Source organism: Semicossyphus pulcher, unplaced genomic scaffold (assembly GCF_022749685.1).
Source record: "Semicossyphus pulcher isolate SPU_LCO1_2020_fin unplaced genomic scaffold, fSemPul1.0.p SCAF_2, whole genome shotgun sequence".
NCBI classification, from domain to species: domain Eukaryota; kingdom Metazoa; phylum Chordata; class Actinopteri; order Labriformes; family Labridae; genus Semicossyphus; species Semicossyphus pulcher.
In genome coordinates, this window is record NW_027211693.1 from 24274531 (window position 1) to 24286615 (window position 12085).

Sequence of the window (12085 nt, forward strand, 5' to 3'; positions counted from 1 at the left end):
TGTAGTTTGAACATTTCAGCTAAACTCTAGAAAACTTATTACAGTCTGCCATTTTAGCACTGCATAGTAAATGATTTTCAATTCCACCGTGTTGAAAAACAGCCAGTGCTCAAGTTCAGCATGATGAATTTCTAAATGTCAGTCAAGTTTCTTGCAGAACTGAAAAATAAAACATCTTCAGGAGCGTAACAAGAGGCAAACACTTAGATGAATCACACTTTTCCACAACCTGACTTACCACTTCTCTTCATCCCTATATATATATATTTAAAAGGGGATTCTTTACGTGATTAAAGTGTAGACTACTAAATAAGATGATACTAAAATCCCCATCACCTCCAGTACAATGAGAGCAGCTCCCTCGTTATCAGACGGTGCATGTCTTCAGCCCTTATTTGCGGTGAGGCATTATTAGCAGCGTAGCGGCGCTGTCCCACCTCATCTCATCATCTGTCAGAAGATCATCAGTTCGCTGAAACGGCCCAGGAGGAGGATCCCTGTGAGCTGCTTATCTGCCTCCGACACACTCGGCATCGTGTGAGAGAGAGAGGAAGTTACGTAGCATATTATTCAAATACTCAGTCGATGTACCCATACACCAAAATCACATTTATACTTGAGAACCTCCATTGTTTGAGTTTTAACCCTTTTATTCCATCAGATCATGATTTTATATGCAAGGATTTTGAGAAACACAAACTATGATGCATTGCTTCACTCAAAACAACCAGCAGGAGATAAAGTGGTAAGACTGAGCACTTTATGGACAAGCTACAGCATTAAAATGTTTTCTTTATGTTTTATACAACAGTTAGTTCTGACCATGATCTAATTGGATAAGAGGCATTCAATGAGTGCTGATATAGAGAACAACATCACTGGGAATTTTCACACTGTTTCATACTGTTAATTAACGTTACAGCAGACATTGATCAGGCTGGTGCCTCTGAATCACACAGCAGGCTCTTGTTTCACTGGTTGATGATAAATTAAAACAAACAGATAAATGTACATGATAAAAACAGCTGATCTGTGGTAACCTGGAGACACAGAGTGCAGGAGAATGTTTGGGTTGCTTGGCAACAACAGTCCACTTTCAGTTAAGTTGTGGGACTAGTTCAGTTGGGGGAGCAAAAAACAAACTGTTGTTGATTGTTACTTGTTACTACTATTTGCTGCTTGTTGAACTGTTGTATAAAAGCAATATCACACTGAGGATATTCAGTCCAACATCACTCCCGCTTGTGTGATATTGCTTCAGTATTAATAGTTTAAAATCATAAAAGTGTTTGTGATTGTTTGATTCACTAAAGGAAATTATTTAAAGTATAACGGAGGTGGCATTTTGTAATTAATTTAATGTTAATAGTTCCCAAAACAGACAAAAAGTAATGAACTATTAGCATCTGTTGTCTCTTTGATCAAAGGCTGATATACACAAGATTATTCTGCTGTGATATGGACCTCAATCGTTATGAAAAATGATCATTAAGCCATACTGTTGCACTGAGTAACATGTTCCTTAATATTTACCAATATGAGCTCTGTAGTTTTAGAGTCAATGCGCATCGAGTGTCCCTGAGACATAAATATCCACAAGCACACCAAATGTACATTAATCCGCAGCTGAAAATAGTCCCCAACAAGTGCATTATTTATCAATGTTTGACTACCGTCAGCATAAAACTACACTGCCCAGCATGTTTCGGAAATGATTTTGTATTTTTAGAAACTTAATGTTTTATTCTTCACCTGTATTTGGAGATTTACACTTTCATTATGAATAAGTCGTCACACCACAGAGAGGAGGTCGTCGGAAAATACTGAGTAAAAAACTTACTCGTTGGTTTTGGTCTGTGTGACAATAACAAAATTACAGCACATCGCCAGCCCTTTTCTCTCTATTATCTCCACCGCTGGGAAATAAACTGCGTATCTGTGACTAAATTCAATTGTTTCTTCTGCTAATCACAATTCCTCACTGTCTTTAATTTCACTCCTATAAAACATTATGAACTCACAAACATGTTTATTACAATGAAGACTGATGAAGTAAAACTCTCCATTTATTTCCTGCAGACAAAGTGTAAGCATTCATCTGCTTCAGGTGTAAGGAATCGTATTGTGTAGGCATCAGCAGTCCCAGCCTGAAGTAGCTTAAAGCCGATAACATTACATCTGATCTGCAGGGTTAAGGCAGAACAAGCACTGTGCTCAAGTGTGGCACCGCACCTTCCTCTTCCCTCTCTTACGCCAGCCTCTGTGTTGTTAAAGCAAAAGAAATTAGACTGGGAGAAAAACAAGCGGCAACATCAGCACCATTTTCCAAAGAGGTTTTATTTCGATCTCTTGGAGAGCGGCTGGTCTTCTTCCTCTTCTATTACCATTTTTTTTTTGTATGTGCACTTAAGTTCCTTTTCACCTCATTCACATCTACAGCGGACGCATAATAACAATGTTACAGGCTGTAACTAATGGGTGCTCAGCGTTCTATAATCACTATATAAGTCTCATCTTTCCTTGTGTACATGATGCGTTGAGGAGTCATGTACATATTACGGGAGTGATTACATATGCACAGATAAAGGCCAAGCAACATGAGTCATTCTCAAGTGAGGAGGCTGAGCTGTTGAACCAGCTGCCATCACTGGGATTTTGACAGGACATCACCCGGATTTGCATGTTTTTTTTTTTTGTTATTAGCTGGTGTGAATGTTTCATGTGGCTGCTGTCACACTTAATTTTAGTCACCAGTTTAAAATGTATTCAAGTTAGTTCTTCAAATGTAATTTTACTTCCTTAAATTGGCAAAGAAAACTCAAATTAATTTTCCGAGCTAGATTAACCTGAAATGGAGGAGGAGGTGTGTTTCCAGTAATGAAAATGTGCTTCTTCCAAAACCGATTTGTGTTCACGCATGGCTCAATCACACACACACACACACACACACTCCGCTTGTGCCTGTGTGTCTTTGCTCGTGGTTGTGTTGTCAGGAGGACTGGAAGGAGCTGAAAAGGAATAATCAGAGAGCTGTTCAGGTTGAAATGAGTTTCCCACTCTGCTCGCTGCTTCTGCCTTCCACTGATACCCTAAACACACGTGGAGTTCAGATGTGCTGCGGTTTGCTTTGGAGGGAAAGTCGTATCAGATAACCGCTCTGTCTTTTATTTCTAGACAGGTTCATGCTTATCTACATAATTCCTAGTTATATTTCTCTTTCAGGTCTGTAGCCTCAGCAGCCGAGTCTTGTGAACATGTGACATGGTGGTAAACTTGTTAATCTTTTGATAGTGCTGCAGCCACATGTCTACATTTCTTACAGTTGCAGCATTCATTATTTTCATCATATTCATGGGTTACAGGGGCCTCAGATGTAATTTGTTGTTCGTCTCTGGAATATGGAAGATGTAGACAATGAAAGATGCAACAAATGTCTTCACATACTTGTTTTTTCATGGCTCATTAAGCGAGCAAAAACAATTTGTAGCCTTGCTGGTGGCAAGGTTCAAGGGATGGCAATATGTTCTGCTTGGTTGGTTCAACACTTCGATAAGACTTCCACTTTGGGAGCAAATTTTGAGCAGAAATTCACGACGAATAAATCTTAATTACTTTAATGATCTCCTGACCTTTCCTCATGTGCATTATGGGTTCAAAAACTTGGGTTAATAGAGTCAAAAATAATGACATTTCCATCACCTCAACTGTAATTTGGAATTATTGCTAATTAGCTAACATTAGCATGTTAACTAAGGCGTTAATATGGTGAACTGTAGATTCAGAGGCCCCAGTTGCACCTTTTATTAACTTGTAATCTCCATCTGGATATATCATCTGCATAATAACATTTGATGTTACAAATTATGATCACATTTTAATATGCTAATTACTTTGTCTGGGCTAACGAGACTTGCTAGCTCATGTGTCTTCTTTTAGGATTGGGTATACTTGTTTAAGCTAGCAGAACGAGGGCAGAGGAAAGAGACCTTTTCAACTTGCTGGTCAGGTTTTTTCCTAAAAAAATGTGGTTACATGGTATGAATAGCATAGAGTCCGAAATGTCATTATTTTTGACTCTATTAACCCAAATTTCTATCAGCCTTAACTGTAATTTGGAATTCTTGCTAATTAGCCAACATTAGCATGCTAACTAAGGTGTTAATATGGTAAACTGTAGCTTCAGAGGCCCCAATTACACCTTGTGAACTCCATCTGGATATATAATCTGGATAATGACATTTTATTTTAGAAATTATGATCACATTTTAATATGCTAATGAGTTTGTTGGGGCTAACTAGACTTGCTAGCTCATGCTACCTCTTTAAGGAGGGCAGAGAAAAGGTTTTTTCCTTTTAAAAATGTAGTTAAATGATATGAATAAATCTGCACAAGATCCAACTACAATATGAGCTAGAGCATCACATTCAATTTGAAATGTGTTCTGTGTGCTTAACATGTGGTTTTCCCCATCCAGATTGGTAATGCCCAACGCAAACAGGATATAAATCTTGTGTTGTCACCGAGAGTTCCCCTCTGTATTTAAGCATGTGTCTCCCTTATCAGTGAACTGAAGTAAGTAAGCCCAGCAGCAGAGTGTGTCGTCGCTGTAGTAAGTGCTGGTGGCTTGTTAAATTGGAAAGTTGTCGCTGGCATTTTGTTACAGTAATTAGAGTTGAACAGGTGAGGCTTTATCTCAGCCTTGTTATGGATCATATCTTCGTGTTGCGTCCTAATTCTCTGTCTGATGCTGAGGAGCCTCCATGCTCCGTCACACTAATTAGAGAGCGCGCGTCGTCCCCTATTTCTTTCTACCTGGATCTTGTCTGGGAGGAGGAAGGAGGAAGAGGAAAAGGAGTGAATCTGGCAGGATGACCGGCATCTCAGAAGGGCCTCATGTTTACAATGTTGTGTCAAAAGCCTTTGGAACAGACAGCAGAACTTTTCGAGGCGTGTGCCAGTATCAGCAGTTAAATACTCTCCCTTTGCTGCTTTGTCATTATGCCAAAGTGAACCTGATTTTTGGACGGTACCTGAGCAGGGAGTGTACTTTCTGTTTGGCACACTGCGCTGTGCTGTCAGCTCATGGAGGACGTGTTTTTATCTAATTGTAAATCTCTCAAACTAACAACGTTTGTAACACAAGAGATGAGATACGAGTTTCATTTCAGCTCTGAATTGTAATTTGTGGTGTTTTGTTCAGTTTCTGCAGCATCATAAACAATATAGATCACCAGCGATATGACGTTCCATTATTGTAAGGTTTTACGGCTCTTGATCATTGTGTCAGTCCGCTTCACTTTCTGCAGTTCGAATTGTTCCACAGTTGTAAAATGCAGTGTGTGTGAAACCTCTCATTTTAGCTGCAGGCGTATCCGGTAATTAAAGGATTAACTTGGTAATCTAAATTGTCTCTTGTCTTCTCCTTCCTCCTTCCTCCCATTATTTCCTAACATCCGTTTCAAAGATTTAAAAATGCCTCCTTTGCCTCTCTCGTCTGCGTGTTTCCATTTCTTCCCATGCCTGCGCCGAGGTCTGTAATCAACTTGCTTCTGGATTACCTCGTTTCCGGCTAAGCGTAGGGGGACACAAATCCGTGAGCGTGTGTGCGTGCCCTGTATGGTAAAGATGTCTGCCCCTCCTGACAGCTCAGGATGTCTTTAGCTCCTTTGAGGATTGCATGTAGTTATTAAGTGAAAATGTGTTTAAATCTCTGTGACTCTTGTGAAAAACATTGTGCACTGCACAGCCAAGCAGGTGAAGCTTTGAAGAATCAGAGCCGTTTAAATGCAGAGTTTTGCTCCAGCAAGCTTTGAATCTCCTTTAACACAAATGAAATCCATCAAATGTTTGTTGTGTTTTCCCAAATATCCTGCAGCCTCATGAGATTAATTCCTTTCTAAAGACTTTACCAGAGTGATCTTTATCGTTTTTGTGTTATTTCAGCTGAATAATTTGTCTGGTTAAAGGGACTTTATACAGAGAACCAAACATTTAATAGCTAAAGTGAGCTTCACAAAGCAGAGCTCAAAGAGGAGCACATTTCTAACTCATAATGCAACCTGATCTTTGCCTTGCTCTGCGTCTGAATTATGTATTTTCAGTTTAAACTAAGCTCCTCATCTCTTGAGGAGAAGCGATTTAATATGAGGCCATGATCAAAAGTTTATTTTCATAGAGTAGCTCTCACACTTAATTTGAAATGTCCTTATATTTAAAAGAGGACAGCGTACACGCAACTTGAGCAAAAAGTTAGTGAATTAAGCAGTGCAGAATACACAGAGTTTATTTTAGAGTCGCAGTCGGTGATTAAACCACCGCCATAGAAATCTGTTCAGAGTTTTTGAGCGGCGGATGAAAGTGGGTTGTCTGTGGAAACAGCTGGGAGTGAAACGGGACAAAGCATCAGCTGTGGCACATGAGGGATGAATATGAATGTCTGGTCCAATCTGGACGCTCTCCAGTCCTCACAGTGTTAATGGCGCCTCTAAGATTAGGAATCTTTGAATCACAGGTCGTCCTGTGTGTCTATTTAAAACACAAGATAAATGCGTCTTGTGTTCGCGCGCTCGCTGTTATGTTTACACAAACTCAGGCTCCCAGCTGTTGATCTGGTTAAACATCACTCTTAGCAATTTATTCACACACATTTGCACAAACGTGCACATCTGCGCAGCCAAATCTATTCACACACATACAGCCTCTGTCACTTACGCACGCATCTCAAAATGTCAGCTCTTTTACGCCGACAGGAACTTAAAATGGTCTCATTGGTTTCAAGGCAAATGTGCCTTTCATGGCGGCGTCGCCTTGAAAGGCAAGCGAAGCGAAGGTGTCAGCGCTGGTGGCAAAGGTAGACGGCGCAGTCGCTTCCCTGCTCGGACCCCCCCGCTGAGGAGTCTTCTTCAAATAGATGACAGAAAAAATCAATAAATAAAACCCAACAAAGCGTAATCCGCAGATGTGTTAGCTCCTGTTCAAAGGTGTAAAGCTCATTAATGGTGTTTCTAAATAACTAACAGCTCCATCTTCTTTCCTTTTGTTGACAAACTGTTTCACGACATAACTCAAAAACCCCTCATTTAATCACTCAACGTGCCGCCTGTTTCACTACACATGATTTATGTCGCCAGCTTTTGAAGGCAATTCTCAAAGTTGACGGCGTGACCTGCGCGTCAGGAGCGCATCTATCATGGAAATGCTCTCATCAGGGAACAGTGTAGGCAGAGTGGCATTAGTGTCCTGAATTAATATATGCACACAGATGTACAGCTCTGCATCAATGTACATGCTTAGCAGCCAATTTTCTATTCATTCAAATGAAGGAAGATTGTCACGGCGTCGCATGTGGCATGTGGCAGACTGATTTACTTATTCATCCCGTCCTCTCAGTCCCCTCCTCTCCTTCTGTCCTTTTTTAAGCCTCTCTGCATCCTTCGACACTGATACAATCGTGATGTGATTAAGTTTGGGTGCCATCTCCCCTACATGTTTATTTAATGCATAGGAGCTCTTTCTATACGAGTGTATTTTCAGTGCGGGTGATTGATCGCCATCCCGCCCCTCAGTAATGACCGGGGATATTGTTTGCTATCTGAATTTGTTGGAGTGTTTTTGTGTGAAGCTGCATTTTAGTTTGCATTCATAATTCTGCGTCTCTCATTGATCAGGAGAAAAACAAAGCTGTTTTTTTTTGCTTGTGCTCTATATTATGTGTACATTCCCTCTCCCTTGATGAATGTGTATGTGTGTTTACAGTGTACAGAGGTGCGTGTGTGTGCTCGGAGGAGCGTGGTGAAGCATGGTTGTCTCATTGAAAAATGCCTCCTGAATCCCAGACATGTGGAGGAGTAAATATTTGTCATGTGAGGGACAAACGTACATCAGTCAGCCGTGTTCAGATTATATATGATGCTGGATGCAGCCTCTTTTTCTCACACATTACAATCGTGCTTCATTTCCTTTTGTTTGATCGCTCCAAACGTTAATGTTGTGTGAGGCTTATTGAAACTATTTGTATCTGTTCATAAACCCTAACGCACTTAGATTATATTCGAGTGATTCCCAAGTAAAGATACGAGAAAGCTCTCCGATGGAAAACATCAACCGACAAACTGGTTGTGACAAATTTGATCTCGGCTTTGTTGTTAATGGCAGCTAAACATGAAATGGTTTCATATCCTGCATAGTAATTTTAATTGAATTAATTTCAGAGGACATTGTAAGGCGCTGATGGTGTCATAAAACACTTGTTATAGCTGCTGTTCATCACTTTGATGTAAATTATGCCCAGTGATTGCTCAATGATGCTTTTCTTTGGGGACATGACGTTGTAAAAAAAGAAGAAAAAAAAAAAAAACGAGGGATAAAAAAAATAGTAATTGGCTCCAAAGGGCACACGATGTGTTGGTGCCATGAGGGAGGAACACAAAAGAGGGTTATTTTCTCTGCAGCTATGGCTTTTCTCCCCGCTGACATCCTCACGCTGTGGTGCATTCAGCAATTCTTTTCTCCAAGTACATAATAAGGAGCGAAATTAAAAAATAAATGCTTCTTTTTACAAACGGCGATAACGCAAGTCGACAGTGCGTGGCACGCTGACACGAGCGGGGGGGGGGGAAGGAGCGGGAGTGTGAGGAAAGTGATTTCAAAATAAGAGCCGAGATTTGTGTGTGTACACAGGAACGCAAGCACTCTTGAAAAATTATCCAGTAAGTGACATTATAGTAAAAATCATTATGAAATATTGAGGATGGTAACAAAATAGCTGCAACACATTCGCATTTTATGCCTGCTCTTTATGCAGTGGTTTTCACATCCAGAGTTTCAGCTGCTACAGGATTATGATTATTCCTTATATATATTTTTGAGTGTGTCTGACCACCGCCTCCTCTAATGGACGTGCTCAGTCCCTGTCTTGGGAGCTGATGAGGTCAGCTGGACACCAGGGACATTTGAGTCTGTGCGCAGCAAGAAATATGCTCTGGACATCATGGCTCAGCAAACTGACACCTGGTGCAGCCTTGTTGTGTTTGTGCGAGCGGTTGTGCGCGTGTTTGAGGTCAGTTGAATAGTCTCTTGGGGGAAAAGCAGCTGCAGACAAATGCCAGCTCGCTCCCTGATGCGTTTCTTTTAAAAAAGACAAGAGTATGAATTATTATTCTTGGTGCTTTTTTAGTTTTTTAGAAATATTTAAAGCAGTGCAGGAGTGTTACGTAACGGTTGCTTGGTCCTGGCAAACACATCCAGCATGTTGTATCAATTAAATCATCCTCATTGGCCCGAATGATCAACAAGGGAGACATTTAGCATCCTGTGTTTGTTGTTTGTGTGTGCACTAAACGTCCTGGCAATGGTTCTCGGATGCATTTGACAATTAATGGCGGCTTTAGCCAATCACATTTAGTGGAATCTAATGCAGTGCCCACAGTGCTGCTGAATGTCTATTTGATTTGTGCATTGACCTGCAAGAAGTCTGTTAAGTGGCTGATACTCCCCGTGTGTGAGCGTGTGTGAGTGTGTGTGCACGTTGACTTTGAAGTACATTGTGTCGTGACAATAATCTAAGCCAATTTACTACGCATCAGCCCTCCATTATGGGTTTGATATAAAGCAGTGCGTGACTAGAATGCCCTCCTATAAAAGCGACAATTTACTTCTCCAAAGAAATTACGTGTTTAACCTCATTAACCTAAAGTGCATGTACTAAAATGGAAGACTAACCCCCACCCCACCCCACCCCGCGTGACACACGCAAGCACGCGCGCGCGTAAACACAAATTGGAAACATCATCAAAAGTTGAGAGTTCATGTTGAATGTGACCTCTGCAAATGAGAAGCCAGCGGCGAGCTAACATCATCAGGAGCTCATCAAGCCGTTCTCTCGACTCGTCAGCGTCTCAGGTGGCTTCAGTTTCACTCTCTGTTTCAACATCACGCGGCCTCTGTGAGATGATTAACCTGGCAGGTGTGAGGTGAGCTCGCCCACTGTTTTAGTGAGCTGTCGTCTTCAGTCAGCGGGGAGTACAGAGGGTCAGCCCGGCCGGCTAATGGCCGCAGTCACAAAGCTGGAAGCCGGCCCATTAGAAGAAGCCGCCGTCATTAGGACCAACACACTTTCAAACACCCTGACCTGCTGGTCCCACGCTGTTTATTAGCAAAGTTTTGGCTCCTCCGTTAGAGCAATTAGACTCACTATTCATGATGATCTGTGGCCTTTTTCCCGACACCAGCAGACAGGACACACACACACTCACATACATAGTAAATAACGTCAGGCGGTTGTGTTGTCCTGAATACAGAGCCGTCACATTAATGACTTTCTCTTCCCCGCAAATGTGTTGCAATAACAAAATGTGCTTTGGAAAATGAGGGGAAAAAGGCAAAGTGTCAGCGAGTGATCAATGTCGTTCATTGGACACAGAACATTTAGTTTTCATTAAGAGTTAAACATGTACACGAAACATTAATGGGGTTCAGCGGCAGCAGCAGTGGCATGCTTCACCGTATCTCATCCTGATAAATTAGCAACTCAGCACACGGGGGTAAAAGAAGAAAGGGAGAAGAACGAGGGACATTAATAAAATGTGAAGTGGGGGAGGAACTGACTGATAATGTCTTTATCCAAAGATGGGTGTTTATGACGCAATGGAATATTATCCTCAACCGCGGCATCAGCAAGCTGCGGGGATGAACGCAGGCTGTGTGAGGGAGGAGAGGAAGGGAGAGGTCAGCGCGAGTGTTGCCGTTTCATTACGAGAGATGTGGACTCCCATCCTCCTCCTGCTGCACGGGGAGTGATGGAGAAGGTTGTTAATGCCCGGTCTGTCAGCCATATTGGATTCAGGGCAGTAAATTAATATTACACTCCTTTTAAAGGGGTTTTATTTTGGGATTTACTGGTCTCCCCTGAGTGTTGCTGGTGTAAAGAGGTTATTTCCCTTTTTCTACTCTGCTCTGTGTCCTCTCGCTATCTCTCGCACAAGGCTAATATGTTTAGAGAGAGAGAAATGTGTTCACAGAGGAGGGATGTGTGCGCTGTAGGCTCCATTGTGTCATTCACTGTTTGTATTATGCATTTTTCAGCGAGTGGAAAGTTTGCTATAAACGGCAGCATCGTCCCCCTGAAGGACGGCTCTTATATCTCTGCACAGTACGATATGTCTTCCTACAGTTTCCCCCTATATATCGCACGATTTGGGAGGTTTAAATGACATCTGCTGTATATAGAAAGTGAATTTAAGTTAACTGGCTGTCGAGCTGTCACTCAACTCTAACCTCGCTGCCTCTCGCCCTGTCTCGCCTAATGTGTGTAGAGTTAGAGTCCCGGTTGAAGAGCCGTATAACACAGCGTCAAGTGGCCTAGTCGCTGAGACAGGATTTATGGCCGCCGGTCCATCATGTTAAAGGGCCGTGATTAAGAGCTGGAGTAAAGACATGGACTCCCACTACCCCTGCGACCCGGCCAAGAGCACACAAGGCCGAGCTCTGTCACTGCCAACCCTCGTCCGTACAGCCCTTCTTCCCCCTCTCTGTCCATCTGTCTCTGTCTTCTCATGCGTCTTTCATGTGCATATGTATGAGTTGCTATTCACCAAGGACACAGAATCTCTGCATTAGATATGTGGTGTCTGCTGCGTCTTCACTCACCAGTCAAACAGTCAGAACAGCGAAGCGGGAAAAGGGTTCAACCTCTGCATTCGTGACAACTTGAAAACTTAAAAGCTTTTTTTATTATTAGTTGCTTTATTTATTTTGCTTCTTTTATTCTCTAAAGGTTCGGAGCACACCGCCACAGCAACGCTTCCTGCCGCCTTCACGGACCTGTTACCTCACTTCCTGATTGAGCCGCAGGACGAGTACATCGTGAAGAACAAGCCGGTGACGCTGACGTGCCGCTCCACCCCGGCCACGCAGATCTACTTCAAGTGCAACGGCGAGTGGGTTCACCAGGACGACCACTTGATTGAGCGGCTCGTTGACCCTGCAACAGGTACAAAAAGCACACTTGTTCCTATTGTTTTCCATTTAAGTAACTGATCCTCGCTTCAGCAGTTTTCATCTACTTTTTGATGTTTTATGTCACCA

The 12085-nt window shown here is 42.1% G+C and overlaps 1 protein-coding gene across 1 annotated transcript in view; it reads left to right on the forward strand.

The window, feature by feature from the left end:
• The window catches only part of unc5a (unc-5 netrin receptor A), a 137501-nt gene that overhangs the window by 60807 nt on the left and 64609 nt on the right, over positions 1 to 12085 (forward strand). The window contains exon 2 of the mRNA XM_069669901.1: positions 11775 to 11990. Coding sequence (XP_069526002.1) covers positions 11775 to 11990 — 216 coding nt within the window. The remainder of the gene's footprint in view (positions 1 to 11774; positions 11991 to 12085) is intronic.